General features: G+C 42.2%; 1 protein-coding gene across 1 annotated transcript in view; it reads left to right on the top strand.

Annotated features, from left to right (window-relative positions):
- LOC116939867 (uncharacterized) overlaps positions 1-17,170 on the top strand; it is a 153,056-nt gene that overhangs the window by 19,636 nt on the left and 116,250 nt on the right. The window contains exons 2-3 of the mRNA XM_032948801.2: positions 1,037-1,106; positions 3,560-3,674. Coding sequence (XP_032804692.2) covers positions 1,037-1,106; positions 3,560-3,674 — 185 coding nt within the window. The remainder of the gene's footprint in view (positions 1-1,036; positions 1,107-3,559; positions 3,675-17,170) is intronic.

Here is a 17,170-nt window from a genome sequence, read left to right as displayed (position 1 = left end):
ATGCTCCTTCATCTGAGTGAAATGTTAGCATTTATATTCATATAGTGTACGCAGTGCTGGATTAAGCTAGTGCGGGGCCTGCAGCATATGTTATAAAGGGGCCCTAAACAAATAAAAACAAGTAAATATTAAAACACGAAATTTTTTACTTGCACAATAAAGTAATTGTATTTTTTCATTTGCTATACAGCAAGATAATACGACAAATCGCTACCCTTGAACACCCAGTCGTTCATAAAAGTTGAAGATAGTATAGTACTATAGTAATGGAGCAAGTGCAGAATCGCTGAACCGGATTTGATAGCTTGAAAGTATTTAGCGCAGGGCCCTTAAAAGTGTGGGGCCCGTAGCTACTACTACATATGTAGCTACTTTTGCTACTAGGATAATCCGGCACTGAGTGTACGCTTTTTCGCATTTTATCAAGAAGGTGCCATTAGTCATACATTTCTTAAAAGATATTACTCGGGAAATTTCCTACATTTTGTAAACTATTTACAACTGTTACCTAGCAAGTTCACCCTACTCGAAAGTCTGTGGAGGGCCGTTCACCTTCTGACTCAACGGTGGAAATTCTACGTCGTTGTAACAGGGGTCATGATTATTGTTGACCTCTCACAACGGTAATATTTATTTTATCAACTCCAGTGAAACGTTGGGCTGAATTAACCTTCACCTGGGATTTGAGTTAGGACACCTGCACGGGCTGCAAGGTGCGTGGAGACGGCAGTGCAGGAATGGGTTCGGTTCGCAGATTTCGTCCACTCATTGGATTGATCCTGTTGATTTAACCTCATTGGAGTGGGATTTAACGAGTTATCCCCTCATATAAGTGAGCCTTTCTCTGGCTACTCTTGTATCCTCCCACATGAAGCCAAATATTCATAAATGACACCGACCAAACACCTCAATGCCAGACCCTACTGATCCTAAAGACTCGTTGAGGTTAGTAGATATTCTACACTTACACATGCTTCAGCAAAGTATGCGTGCATGCATAAGCAATGTCCTGCATTTGTAACTTACGGGCGTGCAGGATACAGAGGCATGCAAAGGTGTTCCAGAGGCTGCTGCAACACAGGATACCAAAGCTTTGCCAGCACTTGGTGAGTAATACTGCATGGGGTTTCGCACTTGTGCTGTACAGCTCACCCATGCATGTTTTGGTTGTGCCGCGTGGTTATTCGGCACGTTGTCCACATGCCTGAGACTACTCAATTCACTTCCTGCAGAAGCTCCCAGCATGTGTGGCGAAACGTCGGACATTTTTCCGAACAAACAAGGAACGGCAAAACTACACGAATTACCTCTCTTGAAGCCCTCTCTTTGTGGCTAACAGACCTCGACATTGGCGTTTAGCTTCCAAACATTGTGAAATGCACAAGAATAGAATAGAATTGGTTATTATTCTAAACGTATGTGGATTAAATCTCGCGTATTTATAATGGATGTAGTGATTTCCCCAGGGTCTTGCGACCTCCTAAATATACAAAAACAACTACAGAACACATTAATTCTTGCAGCTTTAAGTTATCATTTTGTCCACGTGATCAAAGATCAACTCTCCAAAAATCTCTGCCTGGCACACTTCACGCTGCTTTGTATATGTTTTTTTATCCAACTGGACGATTTTAACTGAACTTGAAAACCCCGTTACTGGGGTTATTTTAAATCACGCCATGAACAGGCGAATAACAACCGTATTGACTCAAAGATAATGATTCAATATGAGGCTTAAACCCAAGCGCAAGTCGCCCCGTGTCCGAGCCACTTTCTTGTGCATCTCGTCCAACGCTGAAGCAGTGGAGTGGGATCCTAATTCCAGTGAGTCTCCCTGCTCAATCAAGCGGTGGGGTGCTACACAGTTGTGTCGGTGGCCTTGAGCCGGTGGTGAAAGTTTCACCGTTCCGATGGCAGGGGTTAGTATTTCCACAGAGCAATGACTGTTAAGCTCCCACACTGATGAAGTCGTTCATGACCATTTTATGGTCGTAGATTATTCTTTGGTAAACCGTTCCACGTATGAATAAAAATAGCATACAAAGGAAAATGGTGTATTGTATTTTAAGCTATTATTACCCGATTAGTTCTGTATTGGATTTCACAAAACAGTTGGTAACGTTGACGTGTCTCATTTCTTCAGATAAGCATTTTGGGGATTTCAGATACAACTCTATGACAAGATCAGTATCGCAGTTGCTGCGAGCCAGATGGCTATTTAGACCAAGAGTCGAAAGAATGGACACGAAATGAGAGATAACACCACATTGGTGGGGTTTGTTACAACAAAACCAACCAATGATCGTTGGACAGAAAATGACCCGCAGCCATCCTGACAATGACAATGTTCCAATGCTGCAGCTCGCTACACCAGGCCTGTGAATGAGAATAGCAATGTGGCCTGAATGATCGCATGTGTTTGTGACCTTCCTGCAAGGGTAAGATAGTGGTACTTCATGGAATAAGCTGACAGCCACTGTTCTTGATGCAAAACTAAATATTTATCTGGGTTTTTTTTTGTGTGAGCCAGTATTTTTATTTGTTTTTGTTCAAAATAGAGGTTTTTCGGTTAGACCACGTAAATATAAATGTGTTGTTAAACCCGCTACCACCTGGCATGGCCAATTAGTAAGGTTTGTTATGTAAATAAAACATGCCAATTTGTTACTAGTTCAGCACACCGATGTTTCCAATTTAATCAGATCTTGGAAGCTAAACAGAGTTGGAGCCTGGACAGAGCTTGGATGGGCAACCATCACACAAAACCGCGCTGCAGGGCCATACAGCAGACAGCGAAGTGCAGTGTACCAAAATTCATTGTTATACTATACTCATATGCTCCCAATATTCTCCAACCTGCACTGAGCAGCGTGGTGAAGTATGGTCAAATACTAATGTTGTTGTATGAAGGAATTGCAACATTTGACACTATGATGTCAAGTTTTGATATCCAGTCAAGAAATACGGGAGATGCGAATTTCTAAGATGTGTCTGGGCAATGAAGTATCGTGGGCAGCATTCATTGAACGTGTGATGAATCATCAGCGGAACTGGCGGGGAATAACAGCCACAATGAATCCTCTTGTGTGAGGCTGTGCACTTGAGCCGCACCGAGCGGCCGTTCGTAAATTGTCTGAACGCTCTTGACCTCGAGCGGCCGTGCAGATGTCTAATTTTGACCATCAAAATAGGTCCTGTCTCACAACAGAGCGCAGAGTGTGTGTGCGTCGATACGCCGTGGTGGCGAGATGTTAACTACCTCGCCTTGTGTACAGGAAGTCGTCGCTTTGATCCTGACCCTGACATCTTTGGAGGTTGCATGCCTCTCTCCCAAGGTCGCATGGATTTGTCTCTGGGTCCTCCGGTTTTTCCCCCTCCACATTTAGAGTCAACGTGAGTTTAGAGTCTTTGGCTGCTACAAATTTCCACATGATGAGCCACTTTATTGAGCTATAATTTGTGGCTAGGTCGCTTTTGAAAAATAACTATATAGCTCAATGGACTTGATCTGGTAACAAAAAAAAGTGTTTCCAAACCGCATGCGATGTGTTTTGTGCAGGAGGAGCTGGGCGTGGAGCCTCTCATGTTCATCACGCCATGGTTCCTCACCCTCTTCACATCGCTTCCGTGCTGGGACACGGTGCTGGCCGTGTGGGACCTCATCATGCTTGACGGTGAGCACCTGAATGAGAGAGGCCAGGAAGAGTGGACTGTGTACAAAAACTGGCAATTAAAAATAGCAAAGCCTGATTATTTTTGACATAGTTTAAAGAACAGAACGAGATTTCTGCGAAGCGTGCTTGTGCGTCCGCGTGTTGTGGTCCTGTATTTGAATGAGATGCATGAGAGTCATGGTTTTACTGCAATCCATAAGTTCATCTTGTGTAAAGGCGCAATCTTTCATCATGAGCAATGGGTGGTGCTTCACCTTGTTAGTGCTCCTGAGCTGAACGTGAAAATCACGATTTTCATCAGATGCATCTTCTCTTAAGTTACTATCAATACATTTAATCTAATGCCAACAATGATTTTAATCTGTCAATGATTAGGTATATGGATGAAACTTGTCTAAGAGCTGTCTCTTTGTCTTGCTGCTGCCTGTTGGTTAGGCGGGTTTGCTTGGTTCTCTGATGGTGACTTAAGACAAGATGACCACAATGCATTTCTTCAGGAAATTATGTTTTTTTTTCGTAATGCCTCAAGGGTGACACCTGTTGTGTTCATACCATGTACAATTCTACACTTTACTATTTGGTTCTTTCGGTAAAGTTACGTAGGTAGAAAAATGAAATTAAAAGAACCAAAGAGTATGGATTCCTGCAGTCACGAAAGCTTCAAATCAAGATTTTCCACTTTGTCGAAACCTTTTGTTATCCGGCCTGCACTAATGTTTCTGTTGTGATGGATTTTTTTTCATCATTTACGTATTTGAATTAATACCATCAAACCCACCAAATAGCTATGACAACGCCAAAAACTCCACTCAAATATTGGACCAAGGCGACTCGTTTACAAACCGAATCGAGAAAGCATGCACCATGCAAAGTGAGTCTATCTCCCCAGAACCATTCAATATCAAAGCATCGATGTCCTGGCCATACAAGAAATGCATCTCAGAGATGCACACCATTCTGCTTAATACCATATTCGTGAATCAACTTTAAATTCACGGTGGCTCAATGATCAAATGAGCTCGATTAACGTTGTGGCTCTGACGCAGCAGTGAATTTTGTAATTTCACATTTCGCTGGCAGGGGCCAACCTCCCCGCATAGCTCAATCACTCAACGTCAGAGCAGAAGGTAATTTAAGAATTTGGGTTTTTTGGGGGGCGGGGCTTTGATGTAAAAGTGTAGTCTAACATTGCGGATTATTTCATGCGCTTTTAAACTACTGCTTTAGAGGAGGTGGAGTACCTTGAAAATTCCCAACAGGAGTTGCACGACTACATAGCACATTGAAGAATTCAATTCTACAATCCAATTGAAAATGGGCAACTGGCCATCTTATTATTATTATTACTTATCAAAATCTATTACTAACACAACTCAAATGATTTACTCAGCTAATCAGCTTGCTTTTTACACCACAAAAAACCCCAAGCATCTGGGAAGACTGGACCAACAAATATAATATGGAATTTACACCACTGGCCCCTATCCTGCAAATACGATGAGCTTCTGCCTGAGTGCTCGTTTGAGCAGTGATGCCATTTGACTTGACTTTTTACATCAATACGTATAATTTTTAGTGAACATAATTACGTAATGTATCCATCAATGTACATTTCCTTGGAAACAAAAGGGCTAAACACGGTGACATTTCATTGTTTCACACGCGTGCGCCCGTGGGCAAGGCATCTGATAGCATCACTTACCAGCCAAGATCGAAACATTATATTGACGACATTTCAAAGCAGGCGAAGAGAAAAAAAGAGGTCACAGATGTGCGTAGAATGATAAACGAAAGATCAATTCTGGTTATGATTCAGCATTAGGGTAGAATAACTTCATATTGAAATAGGAGTCACCAATATCGGCATGAATGAGGTTTGGTCAGTGATCTGATTGAAACAGAAAACAACATTCATAGGGGCTATTTACAAAAAGTGACGCTCGTGAAACCGTGAATTTCACTTTATTCATTGTGATATTTGTAATCGTTTATTGTGCAGGCATCATTTACACTTGATGCATCTGTTTTTTGTTGCATACAGCCAGCTGATATACTGCATTATTCCAAAAGAGAATGGGTAATAGGCTATTGCGATATGGCTATTGTAATTCTAACAGCCTTGTGACTGGCCTCCCTGAAGTTTATTTATGCAAAACTACCCCATCGAAATACTGCTGTGATCTGGAAGCCGCTCGAAGCTGCTCACCAATCAACTCTCATTCCACACAATTATTGGTTACCAGTCAGTTGTGGATTGCTTTCCAGATTGCTTGTGTATGAGCTGGGTGGGAGCGCTGGGGGAATCGTGCTATGATTGCCTTGTCTTAGAGTACTGAGCCAAAATCATTGACACTCCTAGTTTCGAAACTTGGGCCCTACAGAAGGTTTAAGGCATGCTTAAAATTGTAGCATGTTCAATGGTTACGAATGGCTTTTACATACAACATTTGCGTGAGTCTGGGTTTTCATCTATCGTCTGTTTTAGCTTTCAGGAATATCATTATTATTATTATTATTGTGACGTGCTATTTACTTTATATATCAGCTCCAAGGGATGTGCTGCCGTCGTGTTATGATTCTGGACTTGAAAATCAGAACACATTTCCTTAAATGCCTGGCTACCCAGCAATGTAGATGTGTCTACAGTGCTGCAGTAAGTTCAAATTGCAAGTCACGTGTGGTGTGGCAAGGTGTGCGCACTGCCATCTATGCGAAGATGTCTGGCGAGCATGGACGAGCAGGTCAAGCGTCTTTTAAGGGCAGTGTTGTGGGAGTTCCCTTCAGCGAAGGCCCTTCCGCCAGCAGTGGCATGGGTGAGAAATTGCAAGGCTGCGCCTTTATCTGTCACACGTGATGCTGTGGCGGCTCAAAAGCAACAGGTTACAGCCTCGGGTCGTGGTGGTTGACTCGGCCGGTCGTCAATCCTTCCAGGACAGAGGATACGAGAGCCACTCAGTGGGGATGTCAGCAAGGTCTGCGTTTCTTATTTTGCTGCTTGAGCTGCTTGAGCCGCAAAATAAGAAACACTTTTTGCATACACTTCATATGATGGACGGACGTATTAAAAAAAATGTCCATGTCCTGTGCCTATGAAACAATGAATAGCTCTGATGAATCTGTGTTACGTTCTACAAAGGTCCACTTGAAGTGCAGTGCGCTCGCTCCACCAAGGTTCCAAGGCTTTAATCTCCACCTGGAAGAACTCCCTGTCTCGCTCCTCAAACCACTCGTTGACAGCGCACATCGCTGCATTCTCTCACCAGGGAGGGGCTTTCACAGAGAGTGCTTCTCTAGCTGTGGAGACGTGTGTATCGGTAACACTCAGAAGTCACCCGATTTTTTTGTTTGTTAGTCCATTAAGGCACTTAATTATAAATCTTTGTAAAAGATGTTCGATTACTATGATGTAATTACCAAATTCCAATCAATATGTTCGTCAATTAAATTTAATGCGTGGTTGCCCTTTGCTGTAACACCACTGCGCCTACGTCAGACCACAACCGTTATGATTACCCCTCATTTGAAGGGAATTTCAAGTCCAATACTGAGAATAAAAAAAAAACTACTATTTGAAATACATTATACAGTGTCTAATATTGTTTGAACTCTTCAATCACTCAACTTCAAAGAACGAAGGCAGCTACCACAGAATATTTGTTTTAATCTGATGCACAGCCTTGACAGATTAGCACCTTTCGCTGTTAAAGTATAAAATTGCGTTGACACTTTTCGGCCTGCTCTAGATTTCACGGCCGAGGTGTGTTCTCAGAATTTGAGAAAACTCACCCTACCTGTAAATGCCTTCTCTCCATTTACAGGGGCGTGGTGAGCACCGATGGACGATGGAGAGCCATCCAGTGTTGCGTGCAGACTGTTGGCTTAGCAGCGCTGACATTACGCGGACGTTCTGAAGGTTGTCCAACCTTGCCAGGTGGCTCTCAGTGTGTAAAACTTACCATTTATTAAAAGGCAATGTTTTGACAAAGCGTATAAACCCCGACCCCTATTAATGTCTCATGGCTTGAAGAACGCCCGTACCTTATTACCAACTTATTCTATGCGTGTGTAGATACAAGCAGAGTGGTAAAGGGCAGTGAGTGAACTGTAATCAGGTTAATCTATTTAGGTATCTACAAGGATAATGTCACCGTATGACTCCGATTTCACTGTGTGAGCAGATATACTTAATTTATCATGTACTGGTTGACCACATTTTATAACTGTGGTTGTCATACCACTATTACAACATAATCCATGCCTCGGGGCTTTATTGGCTGGCTGCTGGCTGGGCTTCATGGCTTCGGGCCATTGCCACCGAAAAGGCAGAAGGAGTTTGGAAGACGTATATTAGATAGCGACAAACATGATAAATCAAGCATAGCAACAAATACCATTTCATAGAAGAGGTGGCAGTAACGAATACACGAGACTGGCACAGTTAATTTAAAATTGCTCTTAACTGGATAGGGCAGCTGCCTTTTATATCCCACTGTAGAGTAATAGGTTCGCTGCTAATTTTTTTTTCATACAAATATATAATAATCAGAATGTAAACTTTGCAAGTTATTTTGTCAGGTGATTGGATTGTACATCGTGCTGCACCATCTAGTCATAACATAGTGCTGTTAGTTATGAAATGAAAATCTGCTCAAAAATATATTTTTAAAATATCCTACTTTTTAAATACTGATAATGGATATTACATTGCTTCTGTCAAACCTCAAACAAGCAGCAATTATAAAGTAATGCTACATGGAACTATATATGCAGATTGTTGGTATAGGTTGTATTAATATTTATATTGTAGTATTGTTGTCGAGAGTAATAGCATTAAGTGAAGCAGTCTCTTTAAATCCAAATCAGCAGAGCCTCAAGCTAGTATCGTGAAGTGATCTATCAAGGAATGGACCTGAATGGTGATACTGTAGAACTTCTTCTTGACTCACTACTGGAGTCACCTGACCTGGTCTTTCTCTCTCTCTCTCTCCTACCACCAGACAGCACTCCTCCACGCAGTTTAAATAGTGGATCACCAACTATCAAAACCAACAATATATGAGTAAATTTAATTTCGAGACAGGAGTGAGAAGTCTAGACATTAAGGGCATCGTAGAAGCAGGAATGTCTACCAGTGAGTGAGTGACCATCACTGTCATTGCTGCTGATGCCACCACAACTCACGTGAGTTGCAAGATCCTGAAACTATTGTGCAGGTGATACCCTACCTTCAAGATCTGTTCTCTCAGTATCCCACTTGCTTGCTGTCACATGGGTGTGTGGCAGCGACATTGTGGATCCGGCGAAGTTTGGAGGTGTTTACATCTTGGAAAGCCAACAAACATAGATTTGCATGAGTGAAAGGAAGCTTTGTCGAATGCCCAAATAACGTGGTGTTCGGAGTGTGAATCAAGTTAGAGACGTGTGCCATTTCTAGGTGTTTATATAAAGGCTTGCAGAATTTACAGATATTAACACAAAAAGTAAAATTGCTGAAATGTTAAATGAGTCACTTTGCAGAGCGGGTTATGCAATGTCAGCAAAGCTTTGGTATAATTGACATGATAGGCCAGTCGTTCTATCAAGTGGCCAGCGTAACAACATTTGAATTTAAATTGAAAAATCAAAGCATGCAATGTGAATATCATTATTTTCCCCAAAGCTTTTGGATATTTCTGACATCAATTCAGTATCAATAGTGCACAGTAAATCGTGGGTTTAGAGATATTATATTTTAATGACCACTTCAGAGAGAAAAATAAAATGGCTGAGTGGTGCTGCGGTTATGACTCTAATCTCATTTCGATATGATCATTAAAATACATGGCATTCTGTGAGATGTCAGCAGTGGTCATAATTTAGAAAGACTGATCGACCCCCCCCCCCCCCTTTAGCAATGTGGAATTGCCACAAGGCCACGAACATAAAAGAAATCCACCCCAATGCGTGTCTTTAAAAAAATTAAAGAAATTCACTTATAATTGATTTAGGAATACGTATACAATTTCCTGAAATAAATCACCCAGAATCCACCAGAACTCTTGGAAGCTGAGCAGCTTTTAGCCTGGATAGTAGAAGTCAGTAGAAGGCAGTGCAGAAAAAAACAATTATTGTACTGTACTTCTATGCTCTCACATTTATGCTCCCTGCCTTTACGAAAGAGAATTAACCAGCATGGTTAACTATAGTCCCGTAACTCTCCATGAACTGCACGCTTCAGGGAGGCCCTCGTCCAGCAGTGGACTGTACAAGTGTAATGTTGTTTAAGAGAAATGACTGACTACTTACAGAAGTGGAGGCACGTAATGCTTTTAAAATGTTACCATTTAAATAGATTTCTGCTTGTGTGCTCCATACCATAAACACGGTCTTAGAGAGTGTGGGATAATGAGGCGTGATACGGCTACCTGTGGAACTTAGTGCCTCTTCTTAATTCATGCAAGAATGCTGGCTATTTGTCTGTAAATCAGTAATGTTCATGAAAGACGGCCCCTTTTATTGAATAACACACCCAAAAAGACACAAAGGCGCATGGGTTTGTGCCTACAAAGTAAAGATGTTCACAGAGCATTGGGCGATTTTTGACCCGAAACATTCGGCACTTTGAGCTGAATTAATTCGTGAAACGTTGGCTTAGTGGAGGGATGGTTCAACACAATTTTGTAAAATGCCAATTGAATGAGCTATCAAAGTTGTTTACATGAACAATGATTGACTATGATTCGGAGGTGACTTCATGAATCCAGAACAATTACATTTAATCCAAATTCAAAGCTACTTCTATATCAAAAACAAATCTTAATGATAATGATTTATCTGAGAATCCAGCACTGCCTCTCAGGATATTTTTTCAAGAGGGTTCTGTATTTTTATGTTTAGCTGATTCTATTCGTAAGCGTTTTATGACCACAATGCCTCCAGTAAACCCAAACATACAACATAAAATTTAGAGTAACATTTTAACATAGGTGAGAGGAAAATCGTTATAACATTGTCCATATAACACTGTAATCTGGGTGCAGGGTGCTGTGGTAGGGTGCCACGCCTCAACGTATGATGTGTGCGAGTTCAAATCCCTGTTAGGATCTTGGGGAGGGGTCAACGCAACCCATCGTCATTCCTCCGGGGTTGTTAAAATATGTACCACTTGGTCGCTTGGCAACAGAGATCAGTCCTATTGTATGACGGACCTGCATAGTGGCACTGTGGCAACTCCTGCGCAAAATCAAGGTCCCAAATCACGTGTTGGCGAATATCTATTTTCATCCGTTTTTTTTCTGCACAAACCTTCAGATAACTCCATCAACAGCGATGAGGCAAATGACCCAAGTTAGTTTTGCCTCCCGTCCTGGTTGTCTGCTATGTGCCTGGGCCACTGCCAGAAACATCGTATTTATTTTTTTAGGCCACTGCTATTGACGACTGTGTTGAGTTTGTTAATTGCGCTGTTGTGCATCACTGCCAATGTAGCAGCAGAATCACCAAATAGTCTGGATTTCCCGATATTGTCCTCTTTTTTGAGATAATTGTCAAATGAAATCTGCAGTCCCGGTTTATTTTGCTTATGGAAATGATACACCACTCAAGATAATGTATTTGCAGTATTGCAAGATAATCTTTCTCCAAATATAGGTCCCTATTGTTGATACCTCAGAAGTGGCACCCCTATACCAATGCCATAAGTTTCAGCCAATTTGTCAAGATCTGATACGAGGCCTGTTGACTTTCATTGGTGGCATATTTTATTGAAAATTGTGAGGGCCGAGAGGTTAACATGACAGTGGAAGTAGGAATCGAACCATGGTTCATCTCAAGCATGGCCTGGTGTACTGTATTTCGAGTTATCTATGCAGTAAGATGACAATGACGCTAATAGCTGCTTCACACAGCTTTGGGTTTTAATCATGTCTAGACAATGTAATTTGACAGACATGCGCAGGCAATGGTTTGTGATAAAAAAAAATCTGCACAGGTGGCTTTTTATATATATTTATTTATATTATTAATATTTCATTCGAAGAGCACTAAAAGCAAAGAAATACATTACCATCTATTTAACATTCATTTTCCATTTTATCCATCTCCGAAGCAGCGAAAGTAATGCATTTTGAAGACATTGTGTTTTAATGCACAGTCAAGTGTCTGTGAATATGTGAGCATGCACGCAATGCGGGTGTGTGTCTGTGCCTATAAAGTTGTGGGGAGCGGTGACACAGTGGTTAGCCCATTACTTTATGAACCCAGCGACCCGAGTTTGATTCACACTCACGGTCAACACCGGTGACGTTTATCTGAATCGGTCTTGGGCATCCCCGAGGTCGACTCAGCCTCAAATGAGCACCTTGTGCAATGTATATACATCGCCACTCGGGAGACAAAGGCATTCGGGCGTAGTGCTGGTCACTCACCCTCTCTCGTGCCGTACCGGCCTTCATACAGTGAGGGAAAAAAGTATTTGATCCCCTGCTGATTTTGTACGTTTGCCCACTGACAAAGAAATGACCAGTCTATAATTTTAATGGTAGGTTTACTTGAACAGTGAGAGACAAAATAACAACAAAACAATCCAGAAAAACGCATGTCAAAAATGTTATAAATTGATTTGCATTTTAATGAGGGAAATAAGTATTTGACCCCCTCTCAATCAGAAAGATTTCTGGCTCCCAGGTGTCTTTTATACAGGTAACGAGCCGAGATTAGGAGCACACTCTTAAAGGGTAACGAGCTGAGATTAGGAGCACACTCTTAAAGGGTAACGAGCTGAGATTAGGAGCACACTCTTAAAGGGAGTGCTCCTAATCTCAGCTCGTTACCTGTATAAAAGACACCTGGGAGCCAGAAATCTTTCTGATTGAGAGGGGGTCAAATACTTATTTCCCTCATTAAAATGCAAATCAATTTATAACATTTTTGACATGCGTTTTTCTGGATTGTTGTTGTTGTTATTCTGTCTCTCACTGTTCAAATAAAACTACCATAAAAATTATAGACTGATAATTTATTTGTCAGTGGGCAAACGTACAAAATCAGTAAGGGATCAAATACTTTATTTCCCTCACTATAGATGCTTGCTAACGGCACTTGCCCCAAGAGTCTGTCAAGGCTATATGGGGGATCTGTGCCTTTGTGTGAAGCTGCGGTTCAGTGGTTAGCATATTGCACTGCAATCTGGACAAACTTAGGTTGATTCCCAGCCATGCCCATCCTCTATATTGACTCACCTAGAAATGTGTTAACATAGGCAATGGAGATTAGCACGGTTGGCTACGTGCGGTACAAAAGAAGTTCAATATACATACAGAAAAGCTGCGTGTGGTGCTTACCGCACCACCAATGCAGTTGGTTAATAACAGCATTTGTCCCACAGTCTCTACGGCTTACTGCATAACATTTGAGTTTGTGAGTCAAAGGGGAAATTTGCCTCAGTAATTTATATGGAAAAAGTCATTTCTGTGTGCTCCAGTGGCAAGGGAGGCTGTGTTGGCTGGCTTATGCATTCCCCTATGCGCATCCATTAAATGGTGAAACAGCTTCTTTGGTTCTTTCGGTAAAGTCACGTGGGTAGAAAAATAAAATGAAATAGAAAATAATAAATCACTACGTTTCGACGCAACACAAGCGGCCGTCCTCAGGCGGAACAAATAATCTAGCAGTAGAACTGTGTTCTTCCTGGTTCAGCAGTTCCACAGCTGGATTATTATTTTCCGCCTGAGGACGACCGCTTGTGTTGCGATCGAAATGTCGTGATATTTTATTTTCTATTTTTATTTTATTTTTCTACCTACGTGACTTTACCGAAAGAACCAAAGAGTATGGATTCCTGCAGTCACGAAAGCTTCAAAGCAAGATTGAAACAGCTTCTGTTTTGTCGAATAAAGGAGGCACGGGCTAGAGCGATGGACAGATGGCGGTATGGAAGCTTCTGAAGATGAGTTGACTTGCCAACGGCATACAGTATCAACCCCATTGTTGCCCGTGAACGATGCTACCGATCTTGACAGTTGACGGCAGCCATATTTGTAGCAACAACAAGAGGGACGCATATTTTGTTACACGAAAATGAGCCGAGCATTAGGCAGTCCATCTGCCAGTTACCAAACTCTGTGAATCTAAAATGCCAGGGATCCTGTTCTGTAACCTTCCAGTTAGCCTTCGTCATTCCACTCTGCCTTAACATACATCATGGTACCTCCTTTGCCAGTACCAAAATATGAGAATAGGTTTCCCCCTGTTTTCTGGCAACAAAACAGCTCTAGATTTAAAGCTTTCGTGACTGCAAGTATCCATACTCTTTGGTTCTATTCGGTAAAGTCACGTAGGTAAAAAATAAAACAACAAAAATCACGACGTTTCGGCCACAACACAAGCGGCCTTCATCAGGTGAAGGGATCAGGCTGTCTCGAGGACAGCGCTGGAGTGAAACACAGCCACGCTCAGACCGCGACCTTTAAGCTGTGTGCGAGGAAACAAGGTGCCTTGACAAAGGAATTAGCATAAAAAATAGCATTTAATTGGCCGACTTAGCATAGAGGTGGTGTACATGCGGGTGCACGTGCCGGTTGGCGCGGGGGGGGGGGGGGGAGTTTACCTATTGATGGTGTGAAAAGGGAATTTAAGAGCTGCGAAAGTTTGGGGTACCACTACTTGAAAAATATACTGTACCATTGAAAATTAGTTTAATGTTTGGTTCGATTTAGTACATCTTTCCAATGGTTGCTTAATTTGAAACCATCTTCTCGGTTGAAATTGTGTCTGTGTTTGTAGATCTGAATTGCCTCGTGAACAAATCTCTGATAAAAACCCGTGGGTTTGCAAAGAACCTTGGTATCGGAGAAAATTATATTGTGATCACCCACAGCGTTGTAACAATGATCAGCTACGGCAGAAGAATTCGTATTGCCGTGTTTCAAATCTGATTTGTGCTCGCGAATTCGGTCAGAGACATGTCGCTTTGTCTCCCCGATATAGCAATCAACGCAGGTACAACTCAATTTGTAAACCCCGAGGTACTGTAAGTCAGGAATGACATCCTTCACGGATGGGATCAGATCACGAATTTTGTGTACTGTATTGAACCGGACCTGGATCTTGTGTTTGTTTAGAAATTTGGAAATCTTTTTAGTCACGCCTGCTATATATGGTAGTGTGATGGTTTTGACCGGAGTATCAAGTGGTTGTTTATGTATGGAGGGAGAAACAGCTTGGCGGATGGTACGGTCAGAGTATCCATTCCTTTTGAGGGCCAGGTGTACATGTTTTAATTCACTGGTCAGGTGGTGTTGGTCCGAAATGCAATGAGCCCTATGGTATAAAGTTTTGATGAGAGAATTATTTTGGGCTGGGTTGTGGTGGGAATCAGGTTTCAAGTAGGAACCTGTGTGGGTGGGTTTCCTGTAGACAGAATACCCCAATGAGCCATCAGGTCTCCTCTCAAACAGAACATCTAAGAATGGTAGCTTGCCATCTTTCTCCACTTCCATGGTGAATTTGATGGCGGGATGTCTAGAATTGATGTGGTGTAGGAAAAGGTTCAGAGCTGGGAGGCCATGTGGCCAAATGACGAAAGTGTCATCCACATATCTCTTCCACAGGGAAGGTCTGAGGGTGGAAGTCTGGATGGCGTCTGATTCAAATTTCTCCATGAAAATATTGGCTATCACTAGTGACATGGGGGATCCCATGGGGGTACCCTCATTTTGTTTGTAGAAGGAGCCATTCAAAGTAAAGTAGGTATTGTTGAGGCAGTGCCTAACCAGTGCAGGTGTATCGGGGTCTAGTCCATGTTGGACCAAATTTTCTATTATTTCAATGGTATCAGGTACTGGGACCTTGGTGAACAAAGAGACCACATCGAAGCTGACAAGGATATCGTCAGGGGACAGTACAACGTCTTTGACTATAGAGACCAATTGGGCTGAGTTAAGTACTGCTGAGGCGGTCTTGCCAGTGAAAGGCAGCAAGGTATCTGACAGAAAATGGGCTAGTCTATAAGTATTGCTGAGGCGATCTTGCCAGTGAAAGGCAGCAAGGTATCTGACAGAAAACGGGCTAGTCTATAGGTAGGGGAGTTGATCGTGGATATGATGGGTCGTAGTGGGGTGCCTTCTTTATGAATCTTGGGAAGACCATAGAATCTAGGGGATCTTGCAGCAGAAGGTTTTAGGGAGGGACGTTTAGTTGGGTCCATTAGGGAGGTCGAACTTGTGATGATCTTGTTGGTTTTTATCGCGAGGCTATTGATAGGGTCATTTTTAATTTTTGAGTAACTTCCATCGTTGAGCAGATTCTGGATTTTGTATTTGTATGAATCTTTATCCATAATTACAGTAGCGTTGCCTTTATCGGCTGTGAGGATGACTATATCACTTCTGTTTTTTTAAATTCGCGAGTTCAGAGCGTTCATTTTTGCTGATTTTACTAATAGATTTCTTAGCATTCTTAAGAATAGTGGCTATTTCAGCTCTCGCAACGTCTGCTTGGATGTGCCCTACGCCTTTGAGGGCTACATCGACCTGAGAGATGATATCATCTACTGGTATGTGTTTTGGGATGACAGCAAAATTCAGTCCCCTAGCCAGTACTGTTTTCAGATTGTCCGAAATCGGGGTGCTACTCTGATTAATGACGATTTTGTTAACGTCTAGTTTTGTTATATGTGGAACTGGGTTCTTCCTTGATCGGTGGTTGAATTGAGAAATCAGGTTAGCTTTACATTTGACTGACAGTGAATCAGCAGAAGAAGCAGTCATGTTGTCTACGTGATTCCAATCAGAAGGTGACATTTTTTGTGTTAACATTAAATGAGCTTGTAGGAGAGTCCTGTCTTAAGTATCGAGTTCAAATCGAAGTAGCCTTATCCTCTCTGAGATTAAAGATAGGCTGGCCTTAAACAGAATCTGTTTAGAATTCGGAGAAGATACAGCAGTAAAAGTGAGTGTGAAAGCGATGGGTATTACCTTGTGATCGCGGCATCTTTTGAGGAAGGTCAGCGTCTCGATGAGCTGTGACTTCTTGTCCCGTTGTCTGTTAAAAGCTCTAACAGATAGGTGAAAGCCCTCCCCGTAGAGGTTATCAATTCTAGATTTAAAGCTTTTGTGACTGCAAGGATCCATACTCTTTGGTTCTATTCGGTAAAGTCACGTAGGTAAAAAGTAAAACAACAAAAATCACGACGTTTCGGCCACAACACAAGCGGCCTTCATCAGGTTGAAGGGATCAGGCTGTCTCAAGGACAGCGCTGGAGTCAAACACAGCCATGCTCAGACCGTGACCTTTAAGCTGTGTGCGAGGAAACAAGGTGCCTTGACAAAGGAATTAGCATAAAAATTAGCATTTGATTGGCCGACTTAGCATGATGAACGGTGTAGCGGTGGTGTACATGCGGGTGCACATGCCGGTTGGCACGGGGGGGGGGGGGGAGTTTACCTATTGATGGTGTGAAAAGGGAATTTAAGAGCTGCGAAAGTTTGGGGTACCACTATTTGAAAAATATACTGTAC

Source organism: Petromyzon marinus, chromosome 7, assembly GCF_048934315.1.
Source record: "Petromyzon marinus isolate PM22_M1 ecotype Great Lakes invasive population chromosome 7, UKy_Petmar_22M1.pri1.0, whole genome shotgun sequence".
Lineage (NCBI taxonomy): Eukaryota > Metazoa > Chordata > Hyperoartia > Petromyzontiformes > Petromyzontidae > Petromyzon > Petromyzon marinus.
The sequence above is the reverse complement of the archived record's forward strand: the minus strand, read 5'-3'. Positions and strand labels throughout refer to the sequence as shown.